At 36.5% G+C, this 21,796-nt stretch overlaps 2 protein-coding genes across 3 annotated transcripts in view; one reads left to right on the top strand and one right to left on the bottom strand.

Moving 5' to 3' along the window:
- Positions 1-21,796, top strand: part of UBAC2 (UBA domain containing 2) — a 270,773-nt gene that overhangs the window by 49,938 nt on the left and 199,039 nt on the right. The window lies entirely within an intron of this gene.
- GPR18 (G protein-coupled receptor 18) lies at positions 5,378-14,264 on the bottom strand. 2 transcript variants are annotated; one of them, XM_072622053.1, is made up of 3 exons: positions 14,174-14,264; positions 13,303-13,354; positions 5,378-6,492 (listed from the first exon to the last, which is right to left on the bottom strand). In XM_072622053.1, exon 3 carries the CDS (start codon positions 6,466-6,468, stop codon positions 5,476-5,478), a length of 993 nt encoding a protein of 330 aa, XP_072478154.1. In that variant the 5' UTR covers positions 6,469-6,492; positions 13,303-13,354; positions 14,174-14,264; the 3' UTR covers positions 5,378-5,475. The 2 variants fall into 2 exon arrangements, with proteins under 2 accessions (XP_072478154.1, XP_072478155.1); XM_072622054.1 differs by lacking the exon at positions 14,174-14,264 and having other exon boundaries at positions 13,303-13,407.

The following is a 21,796-nucleotide window of genomic DNA, read 5'->3' as shown; positions in this document are numbered from 1 at the left end:
TTGACCCCTTAACCTGTATTTCTTGTTACCCAGTGGTAAGAACATTACATTTGGTCCTAACACTTTGAGTTCTAACCTCCTTAGCTCCCTCCCTCTCCACCCCTTCCCCTTGAAAGACAGGCAATTCAATATAGGCCATATCTGTTTAGTTTTGCAAATGATTTCCATACTAGTTGTGTTGTATAGGACTAATTATATTTCCCTCTATCCTATCCTGTCCCCCTTTACTTCTATTTTCTTATGGTCCTTTCCCTCCCCATGAGTGTCGACCTCGTATTGCATTCTCCTCCCCATGCCCTCCCCTCCATCCTCCCCCCCACCCTGCTTGTGCCCCTGTCCCCCACTCTCCTGTATTATGAGATAGGTTTTCCTATCAAAATGAGTGTGCATTATATTCTTTCCTTTAGTGGAATGTGATGAGAGTAGACCTCATGTTTTTCTCTTGTCTCCCCTCTTTATCCCACCACTAATAAGTCTTTTGCTTGCCTCTTTTATGAGAGATAATTTGCCCCATATAACTTCTCCCTTTCTCCTCCCAATATTTCTCTCTCACTGCTTGATTTCATTTTTTTTTTTTTTTTAGTATATGATCCCATCCTCTTCAATTCACTCTGTGCACTCTGTCTCTATGTATGTGTGCGTGTGTGCATGTGTGTGTGTGTGTACTCCCACCCAGTGCCCAGATACTGAAATGTTTCAAGAGTTATAAATATTGTCTTTCCATGTAGGAATGTAAACAGTTCAACTTTAGTAAGTCCCTTATGATTTCTCTTTGCTGTTCGCCTTTTCATGGTTCTCTTTATTCTTGTGTTAGAAAGTCAAATTTTCTTTCCAGCTCTGGTCTTTTCATCAGGAAAATTTGAAAGTCTTCTATTTCATTGAAAGACCATTTTTTCTCCTGAAGTATTATACTCAGTTTTGCTGGGTAGGTGATTCTTGGCTTCAGTCCTAGTTCCTTTGACTTCTGGAATATCCTATTCCATTCCCTTCTATCCCTTAATGTAGAGGGTGCCAGATCTTGTGCTATCCTGATTGTATTTCCACAATACTTGAATTGTTTCTTTCTAGCTGCTTGCAATATTTTCTCTTTCACCGGGGAATTCTGGAATTTGGCCACAATGCTCCTAGGAGTTTCTCTTTTTGGATCTCTTTCATGCGGTGTTCTGAGGATTCCTTGAATATTTATTTTGCCCTCTGGTTCTAGAATCTCAGGGCAGTTTTCCTTGATAATTTCGTGGAGGATGATGTCTAGGCTCTTCTTTTGATCATGGTTTTCAGGTAGTCCCAGAATTTTTACATTGTCTCTCCTGATTCTATTTTCCAGGTCAGTTGTTTTTCCAATAAGATATTTCACATTATCTTCCATTTTTCGAATCTGCGCGGTATGTTCTGAGATATCTGTCTTTCTCGAAAAGTCCTTAGCGTCCATCCGTACCATTCCACTTTTGAAAGATCTATTTTCTGCAGTAAGCTTTTGAATCTCCTTTTCCATTTGGTTAATTCTGCTTTTGAAAGCATTCTTCTCCTCATTGGCCCCTTGCACCTCCCTTGCCAGCTGAGTTAGGCTAGTTCTCAAGGTGCCAATTTCTTCAAGATTTTTTTGGTTCTCCTTTAGCAGGGAGCTGATCTGCTTTTCATGCTTCTCCCTCATCCCTCTCATTTCCCTTCCCAGTCTTTCCTCCACCTCTCTAACTTGATTTTCAAAATTCCTCTTGAGCTCTTCCATGGCCCGAGCCCATTGGGTGGGCTGGGACACAGAATCCTCGATTTCTGTGTCTTTGCCTGATGGCAAGCATTGTTCCTCCCCATCAGAAAGGAAGGGAGGAAGATTTTTTTCTCCGATAAAGTACCCTTCAATAGTTTTACTTCTTTTCCCTTTTCTTGGCATTTTCTCCAACCAGTGGCCTGACCTCTGAATGTTCTCCTCACACCCACCTCGCCTCCTGGTCCTCCCAGCCAGCGTTTGGGGACTGAGATTCAAATGCTGCTTCCCGCCTTAGGATTTTTGGCGGGGGCAGGGCTGCTTTTCAGTGTGAGAATTAAGTTCAGGTGGTCAGGGGCAGGGCCGCCTCTCAGGCACAGTTCCCTCTGGGAGTTTATGCACAGACCTTCCACAATGGATCCAGGCTCCTGCCCGTTTGGGGAGCCCCCGTCCGCAGCCGCCTCTCAGCCCCCACCTCCCGGGGGGGCCCGAGCCATGGGGGCACCTCACTCCCCTCTCAACCTGCCAAAGAGACTCTCTCACCTACCCCCGTCAGTCACCTGTTGGTGGGGGGGCTTGTGCCGCTGGAGATCCCGTCTCTGGAGCCTTCTCAGATCTGTGCCTCTCGGAGCCGCCGCCGCCGCAGGTCCGGGCTGGGCTCTGCGTCTGCAGCGCGACGGGACCTTTTGCGAGAGGTTTGCAGGTCCCTCTGTGGGTGGGGAGACCCGCGTGGCCGCTGGAGATCCCGTCCCCGTAGCCCGCTCGGATCTCCTCCCCTCAGTGTCGCGGCCGCGGCAGGGCCGCTCTCCTCTTCCCGCCCCCGGCGCCCAGTCCGCGGCGCGAAGGACCCCCCGCGAGAGGTCCGCAGGTCTCTCCGGAGCAGGAATCTCCCTCGCTCCAATACTCCGTGGTCTCTGGGTGCAGAATTCGCCCTGGGTTAGTCCCCTCTGCCATTCTGTGGTTTGTGGGTTCGGAGCTATGTGTATGTGCGTCTTTCTACTTCGCCATCTTGGCTCCACCCCCCCCCCCCCCCCCCCCCCGAGGTTTAATATTTTGATAGAAATTGCTAAATGTCTTCATATAGATTATAGTTTGACATGATTCACCACATGGATAAAATTACAATATATATACTTCTCCAAATTAAGTTAATGTCACAAAATTTTGGCTTTTGGTAAAAATTTGACAAAGAATGATCTAATTATTCTTTACTTTATCAAAAGTGACAGGGCAGGGAATATATGATGCTTGTAACTATAATCCATAAGGTCTTAGAGTGGAGCTCACAAGACTTATATGTATAAGTGTATCTGGCAAGTAGTTTTGGTGCAGTTCATTCTCCTAATTCTATCCCTTGTGTTTAAAGTCTTTAACTGAGTTTTCTTCCTCCTGAGATCCTTGGTAATTTCAATCCTTTCACCTTTTGTTCCCCTCTTACTCACTTTTGCTGTCTCAGTTTCCTCCCAGACAGGGGGATTCACTTTTCATTGGCCTTGATCTCCACCTGAAGTGAGTGGGGAGGCAAGGGTGGAAGAGGGGAAACAGCTGGCCACAGATAGTATTCTGTCCCAGTTCCTTCTGTTCCTCAGTTCTCTGACTCAATACTGTTGGAGCATAGCATACTGTGTACTAGCCTGAACTAGCTTCTGACTTTGTTTAGTGCTGGAGTTAGATAGAGTTGAGGAGGGCAGGCAAGAGTTGAATTCTTTTGCAGGCCTATGGGTTGACTTGTATAGCCCTGCTAGAATCTAGTGATAAAGATTTTGGAATAAGCTCATTATCTTCTTTTTGTTCATTGAGTTGTTACCTCATTGTTTGAGGTCTTAGATGTTGAAGGTAACTGGAATTACTTTATCTTTTGTGTATAATTTCTCTTATGGAGAAATTTAGAGAGTGTGAGGATTGCAGAAAGCCTCCATCTTGTTGCTTACATGACCCAGAATCCTAATTCCATTCTAAGCTTTTATCTTATATATGAAGAATCTGTATTCACACTGTTTTTGAGAAATAAACCCTTCACAAACATGAAAAGATTTCCTTGTTTTATTTGAACTGTTTCCCTAGAATATTCATATATTTAAAGGTATTCAAAACTATTCCAAATAAAATTTTTATAATTTAATGTTATTTTAGATTGTTCAGGGGATTACTGTACAAACTTGTTAATGAGATTATAGATCTGGAGCTGGGAGGTACTATGATACAGCTCAGTTCAGCTTTCCTGTGTTACAGAGAAGTAAAATGAGGCACAGAGAGATGAAATGACTTTCTCTTGGTAGTCAGTGACGGAGCCAGGATTTGAATTCAGGAACTGTGACCCAAAAGTTGACTATTCTGAATTGTAGCATACGTCTTATGAAATACGGGTCAAAACATTGGAGGCCCTGTTGCCACCATTTTTCCTATAAGATTATGTAAAAATGGACTCAAATAATCATGGCTTTTATACTCCCTCCCTTCTTTGAGGTGTATTCTTCATCATACTTTATAGAAATAGGGGCCAGAATAAGAATAGCAGACCTTCATTAAATAGTCATTTACAGTTTATGAAGTGCTTTCCTCACAACAACCATGTTATCCCTATATTACTGCTAGGTGGCAGGTAGGTAGTTTAGGGAGAGAGTGTCAGGTCTGGAATCAGAAAGACTCCTCTTCCTGAGTTCAAATCTGGCCTCAACATTTATTAGCTGTTTGACCCTGCAAGTCATTTAACCCTGTTGGCCTCAGTTTCTTCATCTGTAAAATAAGCTGGAGGAGAAAATAGCAAAACACTCTAGCATCTTTGCCAAGAAAACTTGGCATGAGGAGAGGAAGAGTCAGACACAGCTGAGAAGCACAACAGTATTACTGATGAATAAGAGAGGTTTAAAGCAAACAGGGGACTTGGCTCAGTGGCACAGCTGGACCCAGGCCTAGAGCTGAAAGAGGCCGTGGAGGACATTTATTCCTAGTCCTCATTTACAGATGAGGAATTGAGGCACCAGGTCTCTTCTCTCTAAGTCCGGTATTCTGTCCATTACACCAGAGATAAGATACAGCACTGCTATCAGAATTCTTTCCAGTCATTGTTTGGATTGTAAGTTGTTCTAGATATTGTATTGAATGAAATCTTCAGTTCCAGATTACCTAATGGAAAAATTCTATATATAGCCATTTAGCTGGATGAAAAGCTGTTAGTTGATTAGCCCAGCCAGACACTTTACCACTTCCCCATCATTAAAATGAAGTGTTTGACAGACTCAACCATCAAACATGGGATAATAAATAAACTGGTTGTTCTTGGTCCCAGAGTTAAATTTGGTCTTCATAAAAGGAAAAATTTCCTGTTGAGTTATCCAGAAGTGAAATGGGCTGCTTTGGGAAGTAGTTGGTTTTTCCTAATTGGAGATCTTCAGAAAAAGAGTAAAATGACGGACCATCTGTGAAAAATGTTTTAGAGGAGGGTTCATCCTCAAGCACAGGCTGGACTAGATGGGAGACTCCACTTGATTGCTAACTGCCTGAATATAAAATTAAAGGAAAATCACATGTCTTTTTGCATGAATTCATATAAAGGTTTTAGGTATGGGAAAATGAACATAATAATTACTAAAATAGCTAAGGATATTTTTTTCTTTATCCTATAATGAGATCAATACAAAACATTCCTCAGATATGTTATAAGAGGAGGGATTATTACAGTGTCACTCTATAGTATATTTAATGTATGTATGCTTTGACAGTGTTAGTAGTGAAACGAAATTCTTTAATACTTGATTTTTAAAAACGACCAATCATATCATTTCACTATTTATATTGCTTAGTGATCGTAAGCTTCCTGATCGAAAACTCTTCCTGCGCACACTACGAAGATAATTTCGATAGAGCATGACACTGATGACTCGAGCTTGAAACTGTTTTGAAACAATGTAATAGAGTATGACATCCAGACATGTGCTGAGATTCATGAGGAAAGTGGTAAAGGTGCTCCATGGATTAAAACTGTTTTCCTCACGTTGCAGCATTAGAAAAGCAAAACAGATATGAAAGGGAACAAAGCAGACAAGCACTTGTACGATGAGAGTAATAATGATTCTTATGGACTTTTCCTTGACTTTTGGTTTCAGTTTAGAAGTCTGGCCACGAAGGAGACTGTTAATAATGCATGAATAACATCCAATCATGATGAAAAGAGGAATCAGGAAAAACAATATCAAACGAGCAAAGTTCAGCATATTAATTGCCTTTAAGTGGATTATGTCAAAAATTTTCAGGCAGCTGGCAGGGTTTGTGTCTTTATCTGGATCTTCATTTAAAAATAATAGAGGGGTAGTGGTTGCAAGAGTCATTATCCAGATTCCAGCACATGCTAGCATTGCTTTGCTTGTGTTCTTAAGTTCTTTGGTATGTTTAGGTTGCAAAATAGCCATGTATCTATCAGCACTAATAAAGGCAAGAAGCCAGAGAGCAATACTTGGATAAAACATTGTGAGAGCTCCAAGAATGTGGCAGAAAGTCTCCCCAAAGATCCATTTACCTTTTCCATAATAAACCATTCGGAAGGGTAAACACAATACAAAAACTATGTCCAGGAATGCTACATTCATCATATAGATAGTTACAGTGGTTCTTTTTTTGGTGCTACAACTGAAGACCCATAGAGCAGTCACATTAACAAATAATCCAATTATGAAGATACAGCTGTAGAATACCAGTGCTGCAATCTTGTATTCTTCTGGTTGTAAGTTAGTAGAAACAGAATAATTTTGATTATTTTGGGTAGCCATCTTATTTCTTGTTGAACATGATACCTAGAAATGAAAAAAAATATTAAATATATCTATATGGAATTACAAACCTGATATAAATCATTCACTTAGTGAGCATGGGAGAATTTTTTGTTAATTTTAGAGCATCATAAAGATATTTTTGTAAGAGATTATTGTAGATACGTCATAACTGATTGGAACTTATTTTGGTATTGTGAAGCACAGGCAAAGTTTTTTGGCTTTTTAAAAAACTTAAATATTTATTGATACCTTTTTTCATATCACCATCATTCCTCTGTATGTTTCCCTTATAAGTACAGAAAAAGTTCTGCAGAACTAACACGTCAGCTGAGTTCTTCACTATGTACTAAACACCCTTTCTTTTTCAAATAGAAGAGGGAAATGCATTCTCATGTCTCTTCTTTTTTAAAGATCAAATTTTATATGTTTTACATGACTATACAACCTATATCAAATTGCTTGCCTTCCCAATGATGGGAGGAGGTGGGAAGGAGAGAGAGAATTTGGAACTCAATTTTAAAAGCAAATGTTGAAAAATTGTTTTTATATGTAATTGGGGAAAATAAAATATTAAATTGGAATGAAACAAAAAAAGAGAAATCTAATTTTATTTTTTAAATGAACAAAAATCTACTTTTTTCCTCTCCTCACCCTTCTCTTTGTCCCAATAGAAAAAAATAAATCAAAATTTTTGTAATAAACATAGTCAAGTAAAATAAGTTTGCACACTGAACATGTCTTAAAAATAAGTATTATTTTCCAATCCTGAATTCACCTCTCTCAAGAGAGAGAGAATGTTAACCCATGAGTCCTTTGGATCGTAGTTAGTGAATGCATTCATCAGAGTTCAATGTTTGCTTTTAAAATTTTGTCATTATTGTCTAATTTGTTTACCTTTTTGGTCAGTTTAGCCTATCTAATGCGAGTGAAGCAGAATCTTACTTAGAGTTGCTTTAATTTGCATTTCTCTAATTATTAGTGGTTTAGAACATTTTTTCATGTCTATTAATGGCTTGGATTTCTTCCTCTAAAAACTGCCTATTTATATTCTTTGACCAAGTGGTATATGGGGAATGGCTCTTATTTTTATACATTTGGATCAGTTCCCTACTTACCTTGGAAATGAGATCTTTGTCAGAAAAAAAAAACAGACGCTACAAAGTTCTGATTTTAACTGCATGGGATTTATGCAAAAAATTTTAAATTTTAGTTAAGAAAAATTTTCCATTTTTTCTTCGGTGTTCCCCTGTCCTTTGGTCATGAATTCTTTCCTTCTCCATAGATCTTAAAAGATATTTTCTTCCTTGCTAATATAATTTGCTTATGTTGTTACCTTTTATGTCTGAGCTAAGCTGAGACCTGGGAAAGACCATAGTTTAAAAAGACCAGGGTCTCCCACTGCATCCCAGGACATTTCCAGTCATCCTGATTTATATTTTACTACTGGACTCCGACGACTCTGGAGGAGAAAAGTGAAGCTGTTGACTTTGCACGACCCTCCCTCACTTAAATCCAATTCACTTGCAAATCATGTCATCACATTCCTGATTCCATGTTCTTCTTCAAAAATGAATGATAAACAGCAATATGCCAAACAACCGATGTGGAGCTGACCTCAGTGTATGATGTCAGTGTTTATCCATACTTAATTTCTGCTGGATTGCTTTCCAGTTGAGATTGTTTTTGTTGAATTTGTTCTTTCCATGTGTGTTGTTATTGTCATTGTTTATTTTGCTTTTCTTGTACTGCTCACTTCACTTTGTATCAGTTCATATAAGTCTTCACATGAATCTCTAGACTTTTCATATTCATTGTTGCTTATAGCACAGTAATATTCCAGTACTTTAATTAGCCCACAATTTGTTTTACCATTCCCCAAATGATTGGGCAATCACTGTGTTTCTGGATCTTTGCTACTAAAAAAAAATGTTGCTAAAAATATTTTGGTGTGAATTGGACCTTTTTTTTATCATTGACTTCAACGGGGCACCATATATTCTAGGCAGTGACTGAGTCAAAGGTATGGATATTTAAGTCACTTTTTTTTTTTTTTAAGCATAATCCTAAACTGCTTTCCAGAGTGGTTGGATGATTTTACAGCCCCACCAACAGTTTATTAGTTGACTGTCTTTCCACAACCCCTTCAACATTTATTATTCCTATCTTTTGTCATCTTAGCCAGTTTTCTAGGTCTAAGGCAAAACAGTTCTTTTAGTTTGTTTGCCTTTTTGCATCTCTTTAATTTGCCTTTCTCATATTTAGTGCATTTAGTGATTTAGTGCAACATTTGATATAGTTATTAATAGTTTGCAGTTCTTTTGAGAACTTCTCATATCCTTTGGCCACATATCCATTGGGGAAAGACTTTTGTATTTGTATATCTTGGATTCCTTCATATACTTAAATACACACACACACACACACACACACACATATACACACACAATATTCCACCAAGGATTGATAATTCGAATTAATTGCACTAAGAGGAAGATCAGGTTGGATTATTACACAGTGAATGTGAGAGTCTTTCATAATGTAGTTTTTTATTATTTTAAAGTACATTCAGTAAGTAAAATTAGGCTAACTGTTTTGGCAACAAAGACTTCATATAAAAATAGGAATGATTTTAAAATTCTATGTAAATGAATAGTGTTTGAGGATCATTTGTTGAAAATCAAAGTATTTTAAATATTTCTCCTGAAACTTCATTTACATTTTTAATATGAATTACTAATGTTAAAAAGAGGAATTTGTTAGTCCAAGTTAGGCATAGTCTAGTCTCTATCCAAATGATCACAAGTTACCAAGTAATAATATCTAAATTATCTAGGTTGGACTATGTCTAAATAATAATAAAGTATACATCAAAGTAGGGATGAAAACTACTTACAGAAATTCACAAATGAGCTAGAAACAGTCCTTTCAAAAGTACTTTTAGCTGTGGTTACCCACAACAGCTTACAGTTCAGTCTTATGAAAACATTCATTAGTCAAGACTTTCATTAGTATTATTTCCTTTAAATGTTTCATTTAGTCAAGGTTAAGGAAAAAAAACCAGTATCTTGTAAAGGGTTCCTAAGGTCAAGAGACTTTGGATTATTGTAGGAATACTGAAAACTTTTGGGAATGGGTATTTAAGAAGATCCTGCCTCAGTCCAACTCCAGATTAAATTTTAAGTGTCAGATCTTATTTTAACTGCTATGATGTTACATAGACTCTAACAGGATTATAAATTTTTTGAGAACAGGAATATAGATCTGTCATTTTTCTTTTACCTCCAAAGCATACTGATGTATCATACAGGTGCTCAATGGATACTTATTGAATCAAATTAGAAAAGGTATCATCAAAGCTTATGGAGTCTGAGAAGATGGTCAGAAAGATGAATTCTGTGCCTAAACAGTAAGTTCTCATTTCAGGCTTTAGAGCATAGTTCTCTGGATTTTTTTCAGTTAACCTTGCTAGGTGATAGCCTGACTAAAATCTTGAAATGCCAATTACTACTGAATGATAATGATAGTAATAATGACTCTTTATGGTTTACAAAGAGCTTTTACGTACTATAATCTCATTTTTCATCTTAACAACCCTATGAGGTAAATAATGGAGACATTATTCCTTTCGTTTTATATGTGTAAGCTTTAATTTATAGAGGTTAAGTGATGTATAGTTCCCAAACTGTTTAAGGGCTTGAGTAAGATTTAAACCTAGGTCTTCTCCTGGCTCCAGAATTCAACATTATTTGAAACTAGTCTGGTAGCAACAAAGCCTGAGAGGGTAAAAATTCAGAACAAGAACTACTTTTGCTCAATGTATCAATTAATAACAAGAAAGACATTTTTCAAACCAAATACTTTGATTATTTGAATTTGCATTTACTTGGGAGTAATTATCATCTTTTAGGAAGTTATAGTGCTTACATTACTTTTCTTGTTTTGCTGTTTTATTTATTTTGCCTCTTGTTTCTTTTTTTTAACATACCAGACCTTAGACAAATAAAAAGTTCCTTTGACTGTGTCTTGGCTTGAGTAATTCCATTCCAATTCAGCAAACTTCTATTAAGCTCTTTTATTGAGTTCTGTGCAGAGTCACAGAACTGGGCGCTAGAGACAAATTCTGTGCAGACTCTCCAGTCAAGAAGCTTGCAGTATAACTATACGAAGATGTGTGCATGCATGTGATACGGAAAGAGTAGGATAAGTGTAAAGGAAGAGATCCAAGCCAATTTCCATGAGAAATTTTAGGAGTAAAGGATCACTTTTACCTGGAGGGTGGGACAGGGCTTTCATGGAGGAAAGTGAGGGAAGGCTTGTTAGAGGAGATAGCACATGATTTGGACCTAGAAGGAAGGACCTTGACATCAGTAGATGGACCTGGGTGAAGAAGCCATTCTGTGTAGTGCAATAAGGAATGAATAAAGGAGAGGGTAGGATGAGACCTAGAGGACTTGAGAGTTTCTGGAATATAGAGTACATAAAACGAAGTAGTACTGAAATAAGACTGAAGAGGTGGGTTTGGGTCAATTTATATATGGCTGTGGATGACAGAAGAGTTTATGTTCAGATTAGAGTCTATGAAATGATGAAGTCCCAAAAGGAGAATGTAAAGGACTCTGTGAGGGAAATCCACATTAACTGAACCAACACCATGTTGACAAAGAAGCATAAAAGAAATGGCTGAGTCCTGCAGATTTGTTAATAGAAGTGGAGGAGTTTGGGCAACTCAAGACCAGGTCTTTGCCACTGCATGTTACAGATGACTTATATTTATGCATCTTAGACTTTTGATTACACAAAGAAATTTTTAAAAAATGTGCAGTGTGTCATTGTAGGTCACAAAAATTTAGCACCTGCTGAATACCTAGCAAGACCTGACCTGGTGGCTATATTTGTGTATCAGAATCTTGCAATCTTTCATAACCTTAATAGATAATAAATTACTGTATTACAAATATAGGTGTCAAATATCCTTGAGAATTCAACAATAAATTGAACTGGAACTAGAGCATCATCACAGGTAAAGCTGTTAACCTATAATTGCCTGAACATATCATTGATCCACAAAATTTAAGAATGTTTTTAATAGATGTCATTCCAAATGCTCAATCTCCAAACTACACGGAATGAAAAACTTTCAAAATAAAGAGACATAACAGAAAAAATCAAAACCATTTGGAAATAGAACAAGGGATTTATTTGATGAGAGATCCTGTTTTCTTCCAGAATTTGTTCTGAAGGTGCTTGCTTTGAGAGCACAGAATATAAGCTTACATCCTAATGCTTTAATTACAAAAAAAAAAGCAGTTTTTGTATGTACTTATTCAACAGTGAAACATAAAAGAATGGTAGTAGGATAATGAGTTGTCCCAGAGCCATTTCAACCTGAACTCAATTTAAAAAAAAAATGACTTAAAAAAAAATTTTAGTTGAGCTTGTGGGTTTTGTTAGTAGAGAAACTCCCTCTGTCAATGCAGATTGGTACCTTCTCTGCAGCTTTTAGCCTTTAGAGAGTTGCCTGGGTACTAGAGGATTAAGTGATTTCACCAGGGTCATTCATCCAGTATGTTTTAGAGGTAGTACTTGAATCCAGGCCCTACTAACACTAATTCTCTATCCACTATCCCATGCTGCCTCCATCATCATCATCATCATCATCATCATCATCGTCATCATCATCATCTACTTCATCCTCTTCATCAAGTTATAATCATTGCATTATATAAAGAAGTGCAAACTTATTAATAAATACAATCAGAGAAAATGTGGAATGGGAGATATACATATGTGTTTGTATGTATACATTGAACGTATTAAAGAGACAAGACAATATAACACACTTTAAGGTTTGCAGAACTCTTGATATAAATTATCCCTTGAGTTTTACAACAGCCTTGTGAAATAGTAATAATGCAGGTAGTATTATGCCCATTTTTCAAATGAGGAAACTGAGTTTGAGGAAAGTTTAAGTGACTTGCTCATGATCACATAGCTGCTGCTGTTGCTGCTGCAATATTTTTATAGTATTTTAAAGTTTGCAAAATGTTTTACATATGAGAGCAACTGTTAGGGATGTATTTGAAGCCAGGTCTTCTTAACTCCATAGTAAGTGATAAAGTGATTATCACTGGAGGTAAAAAGAATGAAGTGCTTTTCTGGGTCATGTAGGAGATAGTAGGATGGCAGTCTTTGCTCAGGTGTCCTCTGTCCATATTACCCTTGGAAAGGATTATCCAAAGAAGTGGATAGGTCTAGAAACCTAGATGGAGGTTCCAGCTTTAAGTCTGCATTATCTTTTTAAAGTATGTACTTAATAAATGTTGAGTAGATCAGCAAATTTTTCATTGTATTATTAAGGACACTATCTAAAACTTTGTAAGCTTACAGTCCTGTTAAAGGATGAATTAGAAAAGAACAGGGATAGAAATGGATTTTAAAAGGCACTTGATAGCTTTAAGTATAGAACATTGTTAAATTTTCAAAACTAGAGTCCTTTTAAAGTACATACTCTCAGAATTTACCTGACTTTGTTTGTAGATTTTTTTATGCATTATGAAAAACTGTAGTTTAAACCAATAAGTAGAGAATAGTTAACAAAAATCTTTTTTCTTTAAAATGAAAATAATCAAATTAACGTAGACTATGATTGCCATACATTTTAATGTTATTGAAAAAATATATAATTTTTATGAGTAAATTATAATCTGTGTATTTTAAGAGCCTTATTTATTAGCAACTTTTAGATTGCAGACTTAAAACATATATGTATATGTATCTTTGAAAATTTTAATTTTTTATTAAAAATTATATAAGAAGTCAAATATTCCTTACCTTCTGTGCATTGAAGTTATTTGTAGGTAATCCTTTTTCAATCTGCCCAAATCTGTAAAAAGATAAGAAGTTCTTCTGTTGCTTTTTTTTACTTGCTCTAAAATAAGTTGTTCATAAGGCAATCTGGGTCAAGAAGTACAGTTTCATTTTTCTAGTTTTAGGCTTTTTGCTTAACAGTTAATTTTATATGCTGAGTCCAAGATCAGGTACTTGTAAGATTGTTTTTTACTTCTTTGCCTCTTTCAGCATATACTCTTGGAAATAAAGGTTGGATTTTTTTGCTCGTGACATCATCCTGTATGTATTTTTTCTCCTTCATAAATGAGATTCTATTATACAGTATATACATAACATTAGCCCACAAAAAATGAGTAGTATTTAAGAAAGACCTTCTGAGTAAGAAATGAGAAAAAAATGAATGTTTCCTTTGCAAATTGAATGTTGCCTTTGCTAACAGAAAAAACAGTACTATTTAGCATTCATCTTAGTGCCTTCAGGAAAATTAAATACATTTAGAGATCTGAAAAGTGAAAGTAAATCATATAAGTCATTTTCATTTAAAAATTTTCTAACATTTAAAACGAACATCATCTTTCCCTTTCCTTTTTAATTCTAGTGCCCTTTCTCTGTTGATTATCTCTAATTTATCTTGCATATACTTACTAGTATAAAATTATTTGCCTATCATCTCCCCCATTAAACTGTGAGCTCCATTAGAGAAGAGCCTGTCTTTTATATTTTCTGTGTATCCCCCAGTGTTTAGCACAGAGTCTGGCACATAGGAGGTTCTTAATAAATGTTTATTGATCAATTGTTTATTGAACCACCAACATGTTTTCTTTCTTAGCTCTGTTTTCTATAGAACACTCACCGTTTTTTACTTTTCTTCTCTAGTAGTCATCGTTTCTTCTTCCTTTATATGAGAAGAAAACCAATAACTTTTGACTTCCCCAAAGGCTGCTTTAAGAAAAACCAAAAAGCATTTGGGATCCTTTACTGTATTAATTTACATACTTTGGGTGTGCTAATGAAAATAAAATGAGTTGAAACTGATAATAAGGGAAGTAATGGCCCCAAATGAAGCATCTAGCAGCCTTACCGCTTCCTCCTCCTCCTTTTCTCCTCCCCCTCCCCTTCCTTTTCACAGAGGAGGTTGGTAACTGGCAAGGGGGATTATTTTCTTATTGTATATTACCCTTAAGTCTTTCATTTATTTTCTTTTAAAGTAAATTCATTTTCATATTTCTTGAAATCCTTCAACATTTTATTCTCTTAAGTAAAGGAGTTTTACAATTTAATTCTTTGAGAAAGATTAAGGCTATATCTGCACACAAAATTGATTACAAACAGAAAAGTTGAATTAAGTAAAATTGTGAGTTATTAAAAAAAAACCTGCAGTCAGTTACAGAAAAAAAACCTACTGTAGTCAGTTACAGGTTGTTTTAATTAAATAGGCTATTTTAAAAATTAACCAGTTATTTGAATTAAGCTGAGTTTTTGTCTTCCAAAAAATACCTAGGACAAAACAGTAAGGCTGCCACTGCTGCTACTGCATGCAGTTAACATCTATTTTTACCATCACTTGACTGTGCCCTCAAAAATCAGATAATCTAGCACTGCCCATCAACATTGATAATATCATATGACTAAACAGTGTTACCTTTTATGAATTATTATTATGTGAAGAGAAGACGGGGTATAGTAAAAATGACAGTATTAGGATTCGACACAGGAAGTCCAGGATTTGAATCTCACTTTTGCATTTTATTCAACCATTTACCATTAAGTAAATCACTTAAACTCTCCAGGCTTTAGTTTTCTCATCCTACAGCTTAAGGGTGTGGAAAAAAGATGATTTCTCTAAGATTCTTTCTAATTATAAATGGTAAGAATAACATTTAATGACATTTAAAATCTAAGAAAATAGGTCATTTCCTTAAATTGTTGTTGATAAGTAATTCTCCTTGTTAAACTTTACGGTTTCTAATCTCTTACTTAATACTTGTGCTTGAAGGGCCTCCCTTTTAGGGAGGAACTTGGTTATTTCTCTTATGGATCCTCCAAATAGTGCTCTGTTTTTTTTCCTAATATCTTGGCATGTGAAATGATTACCCAGTTGATGTACATCCCCTGAGTTTCCAGTTCTTGGCCACCACAGAAAGAGCTGCTATAAATATTTTTGTACGTATGGGTCCTTTTCCCATTTTTATGATCTCTTTGGGATACAGCCCGAGATGTATTGCTGGGTCAAAGGATATGCACATTTTTATAGCCCCATGGTGGCAGAACTTTAAAAAAAGTATAATTACTAGGGTTGTGTACAGTAAAATAAAACTGCATCGGAGATTGGTGTTAGTATGGGCAAAATAGTGGCAAAAAATGTATGGTCTACCTATGTTTAATATAGCAAGTTTTCTTTGCAGGACTTAGCTACTATTTAGCTAGAATTTTGATAGCTCTCTTTACCTATGCTTTTCAAACTGAGACTCAAAGAAGAATTAAGTATATTTCCTATATCTGGGACTCTTAGACCTTTCGCAGACTTGATAAGGTAGAGTACTAATATCAGAGATGCATCCTGGTCATTTTCAGGAAGGCTTTTTAGTACATTCTGGTCCCAAAGTCAGCAAAGTAGCCACTTAGACAAAATCATGGCACTGTGGATACCTGAGGGAGGTAAACCAGACACACAAGCCTTCCCTGGCTGCCTCCTCAAGGGTTACATTTCAGAAGAGACACAAAGTCATTAGGGAAAACTCCTAGGAATTCTTCTGTTGCGCATTCTCAAGTCCTGAGAGATCACTGAAGCCCAAGTGACTTTCTGAAAACATAGTTCTACAAGACTACACAGCAGCTGCCTGGCTGTAACTCCCCAGGTTCAGGTCTGCTCTTCTTCTGACAAATTTTCCCATTTCTCCATCACCCTACCTATGATAACCCCTTATAGTCTGGCTTCTCACTGTATCTTTCCCTGAAACTGCTGTCACCAAAGGCACTGATGATCTCTTAGTTGCCAAATCCAATGATTTTTTCCCCCCTCAATTGTCATTCTCCTTGACCCCTCTCCAGGCTTTGATATGTTGATCACTCTCTCCTCCTTGATAATTTCTTCTCTCTGGGTTTTCAAGGCATCACTCTCTCCTGATTTTCCTTCTACCTTTCTGACCACTCTTCTGTGTCCTTTGCTGGATCCTCCTCCAGGTCATATCCTCTAACTGTAGGTTAGACTCCTGTCCTAGACCCCTTTCTTTTCTCTCTTTATACTATATCACTTGGTGATCTTATCAGCTAACATGGATTTAATTATCATCTCTATGCTAATGATTCTCTTTAAAAAATGTTTAAATTTTTTTTAAAGAAAATTGCTTTATTTTACTGAAGACTAATTTTATAGCATAGAGAAAAGGATAGGATTCAGGATGCGTCTTTTTCAATATTTATTTCCTCAATTAAAGCTATCTCATCTCATTTTTTTTTTTAATTAAGAGGTAGCTGGCCTGGGACCCCGCTTTATTTTTTTTAAAAAGAAACAGTTAATAGTATTTTATTTTCTCAATTACATGTAAAGATACTATTCGGCATTCACTTTTATAAGATTTTGAGTTCCAAATTTTTTTCTCCCTCCCTCCTTTCCCATTCCCCTCCCCAAGATGGCAAGCAGTCTCATACAAGTTGTACATGTACAATCATATTAGGCATATTTCCATGTTAGTCATGTTGTGAAAGAGGAATCAACACAAAAGACAAAAACCACGAGAAAGAATAAAAGAAGTGAAAATAGTATGCTTTGGTCTGCATTCAGACTCCATAGTTCTTTTGCTGGATGTGGATAGCATTTTCCATCTATGAGTCTTTTGGAATTGTCTTAGATCAGGTTTTTCTGAAATCCTCCTGCTTGTCATTTCTTATAGCACAGTAGTATTCCATTCCATTCATATACCGCAGCTTGTCCAGCCATTCCCCAATTAATGGGCATACCCTCAATTTCTGATTCTTTGCCACAACAAAAAAAACTTTTCCAAAACTGCTTTTCAGACATTTCAAATTGGAAGTCCATTAGACATCTTAAACTCAGTATGTCCCAAACAGAACTCATTATCTTTTCTCTAATCCCAGTCCTTCTTGCCCCCAGTACCACCACCATCTTCCCAATTACAGTACTTCAGAGGGCTACAGCATCGTCCCAGTCCCTCAGGATCACAACTAAGGAGTCATCCTAGATTCTTCAGTATATCTCACTTCCCATATCCAAACTCTTGCTAAGGACTATCTATTTCGTCTTTGCAACATCTCTCCTCTGACACTGCCACCACCTTGGTGCGGGCCTCTACCATCTCCTCTCTGGAGTGTGGCAACATCCTGCTGGTGGGTTTTCCTGCCTCATGTCTCTCCCCATTCCATTCCATTCAGCCACCAAATTTATTTTCCCAAAGCATATGTCCAACCATGTCACTCCCCTGCTTAGTATACTCTAAGGACTCCCTATTGCCAGCAGGATCAAATACAAACTGCTCTGTTTGGCGTTCCAAACCCTTCATGACCTAGCCCCGTTCCACTTTTCCATTCTTATGACATATGCTCTTTCCATTCCCTGACATTTATTCTTTAGACCTGTGATTGAACAGCCTCCTGACTATTCCACAGATGGGGCACTCCACCTCTTGACTGAAGGCATTTTTTTCTTGCTGGAATGCTCTCCCTCCTCTGCTTTGATTACCCACCTCCCTGGCTTTCTTCAAGTCCCAGCTGAGATTGGACTGTCTACGGGAATCCTTCCATAATCCCTCTTAATTCCATTGTCTTCCTTCGGTTGAGTATTTCCTATTTATCCTATCTATGGTATAGCTTGCTTTGTATATATTTGTTTGCGTATTGTTTCGCCCATTGGATTGTGATCTCCTCGAGGGCAGGCAATATCTTTTGCCTCTTTTTGTATCCCTAGCACTTAGCACAGTACCTGGTATATAGCAGGTCCTTGTAATCTTTATTGATTGATTGATGGCAATGAAAATCTATTACGCTTCTGATTGTCTGATTCTCTTCCTTACTAAAGAGCTGATATGTTGCTTTTCTAAACTTCACCACAATAATAAGTCCATTACATGTTAACTAACAAGCCCATTTTTATGAAAAATAACTTTTCTAAAACAAAAAAAAATTAGTGAGAAGAGTGGCATTGTCTTGCACTTGCATATTTTTGAAAATCTTTTTAATGTCTGGCTTAATAGAAGGCAGCTGGATTCTCATTTCTGCTTCTGTAATAAATCTGTTGCTATGTGTTTTGGTTGGAGTATATGGAGAAAAGCTGGCCTTCCAGAGATGTGTTGGTAGAAAAAGGAAGGAATGTTTTAACAGGCAAATAATGTCTTTGTATTATTAAGAAAATGGTCTCACAGACCCCCTGAAATTTTCTCAGTAACCCTCAAGGATCTTCAAACCACACTTTGAGAACTACTGCCTTATGATATATACCTTGCTCATGATAACAAATAATTTTTGAAGTGAATTGTAGAGACCTGACAGATCTCCTTCTGTGGTCCCTGCCTCCTCTACCTCTGAGTGTTGCACCTGAGTTGGTTGCTTTGGACTTCATTCTCCTCTTCCTTTCTCCCTCAATGGTATGTCCGTATCTGAAAGATCGAAAATCCTATTTCTAAATGTGTGCTTTAAAAATTCAGCACTTCTGTAGAATTGTCAGAGATATACCTGATTTGGGTAACCCATAAAAACCTAGCTTCTCTGAAATGAATGTCTATCCATTTTCCCATTAAACCCTTAAAACTTATTGTCAAACATTTATGTATCCTACCATGTGCTCTGTTTGAAATATGTAGACATAAGGATGCCTGTTTTAAGAGAAGAAATACAATAGCACACAGGTAAAACACAGGTGGCATTGTAGTTATGTTCCCTTTAGGAACTTCTTTTTGAAGGCCCAACTTGGATGTTAGTTCTTCCATGAAACTTTCCCTAACCCTGAAATTTCTTATAGCAGTTTCCTTAGTCCTTGCCTTTGCACACATAACACTTCTCTTTTATAAAAGTTATTCATGTACATGGTGCTTCCATCCTTGAAAATGAGAACTATCTTTTTGCCCTCATCATTGAATATAGTAGAAGAAGCTTTAGACTTGATATTAGAAGATGTGGTTTTGATCTGAGTTATAGGCCAGCAGCCTCTCTGAGTCCTTTTCTTCATATGTGAACTCCAAAATACTATATAAATGTCAATTGCTATATTTAATAAATATAATTTTAAAAGTGTTTTACTGAATTGAAGAATGTGACTATGGCTACTTGTCAGGTACATTCAGTAGGAATCTTCACTAATATTATAGTGACAGAATTAGGGTTCATTGAATAATTTATAGCCTGGAACCTCAATACATAACGTCCCTTTTGTACTTGAATATTAAGTAGAATATAAGTTGTATAATGGTCACCCAAATCACTGGTCTTGTAATTATAGCTAACAGAAGGTCCCAGGTTTTAGGTTTGAATAAATATATATCTAGTTGTGTAATTTTTTATTGGACTTTGGTTTATTTTATCAATGAAGGGGAAAAGAAAAAGATTAGAATATTTATCTACTTTCAGCCAAATAATTTTCTTTAATAACATTCTTAGTCGCAAATTTTAAATTTTTTAGGAAAAGATTTTTTAAAAAAAGATAGCCCTTTCTCTATGATTGTGATTCCCTCCCATTTAAAAAAATACCGCCATGATAAAAATCTGTTTAATTCTTTTTAGAGAATAAGCACTTGGACTGCTAATAAATATGAGTGGTATAGTAGTTGTGCTACTACTTAGCTAACCAACCTGGAGCAAATCACTCTTGGGCCTCAGTTTCCTCATTCGTAAATTTTTCTTTTACTGATCAGGCCTTGGAGACAGGAAGGGAGACAGTACCCCATAATACCCTTTTTATTCAAGTGGAGAAGGGAGCATATGGGACAGCATGTTGAGTGGTGTTATAATTTGTGTACTAGTGGCCAGAGTTGGGTTATGGATATTCACATTGTAGACATGATTTGGGATTTATAGGTTTTTCTGTGGTTTAGGTTTACACGTATTTTACTTTGTTCAGTATTTTTGTCAACTTTGTCATTAAATGATTCAGTGATATTCTGATCAGGAATTTTTTCCTAAGTTTCTTAGGAGTAGGAGTCTGGCATACAATTAGTGACCTGTAAGATTCATCTAATTTTTTTTTCCTGAGACTGTTTTGCCTTGGTGAATGGATAAGTGAGGTTTTTGTAGCTTTGGTTTTTATTATCATAAAGGAATACTATTCAGATTTAAGTTACATGCTGGGACCTCTTCAGTATTTATGCAGTGGGACTTTAGGTAATCTCTTAAATTTTCTAAACTTCAATTTCTCCATCTATAAAATGGGAATAATTGATTTGATTGAACACAAGAAAGCAGACCATATGATCTTTTGATCCCTTTTAGCTTTGAGGTTTTACTCTTGTTGCAATCTTAGCCATTACAATGTAAACTTGTTGAGGACAGATACTATTTCACTCTTGTATTCCCATTGCCTGGAACATAGTAGGTGCTTAATAAATGCTAATTTATTGATTGGTCTTTTAATTAAGGCCCAGCCCATGTCCCTTCTTCTGAAAAGCCTTCCTTTCTTTCTTCAGGATATTCATTCTTTCTTTGACCTTTCATAGTACTTTGAACTCTTCTTATTCTCTGATTACATTCTCTTTGACTTGGTACTTACTGACCTCACTGTACTATAATGCTAGTATATTTTTGTATGTGAGTTTCATGTCAGGGATGGGACCATGTCTTAATTATCTTTTATTTTCCTTAGTACTTAAAATGATGCTGTGAACATACTTGAATCAGTACAAGGATCTGTCATTTTACTGATGAAGGTACTCTTACAGTAGAAGTATAGGTCACAACACCTCCATCTTTTTTCATTCTGGACAGTTATACCTGTGAAGGATAACACAAATTATGTAAGTTATATGAAGATAGCAAGATAGTTTCGTTATCAAAGAAGTTACTGCATGGAATTTGTTTTATGAATTAGTTAACCATACAGTGCTCTAAACTTTTCATGCATCTTATTAAGCTTTATAACACATGGATTTAAATTTCATACATGCTCAGAAAGATAAATTTTATGCTATGCTGCCACCTACAGGCAAAATGTACAAAAGAGGTACATACCTCTTGACCTATTCTCCCATTCAATAAACTTGTGTCAGAGTTGAGAAGAATATAAGGGCTATGCTATTTTTCCCTAATAAAAGGAACTTCAATTAAATTTTTAAAATAAAAAGTAGCTAGTTGGATTCACTATAAATGAGGTAGTCTGGCAAATTTTAAGAACTTCTTGTAGCATAAATAAAACTTTAAATAAGACTGAGCATGATTAGTAAAAATACTGAAAGATTTCACTACACGTTGACATTTTAAAACAAATGAATTTATCGGCCTTTTAAGAAATACTTTTTTCAAGTTTGTAATTCAC

Source organism: Notamacropus eugenii, chromosome 6 (genome assembly GCF_028372415.1).
Source record: "Notamacropus eugenii isolate mMacEug1 chromosome 6, mMacEug1.pri_v2, whole genome shotgun sequence".
In the NCBI taxonomy this organism is placed as follows: domain Eukaryota; kingdom Metazoa; phylum Chordata; class Mammalia; order Diprotodontia; family Macropodidae; genus Notamacropus; species Notamacropus eugenii.
The sequence above is the reverse complement of the archived record's forward strand: the minus strand, read 5'-3'. Positions and strand labels throughout refer to the sequence as shown.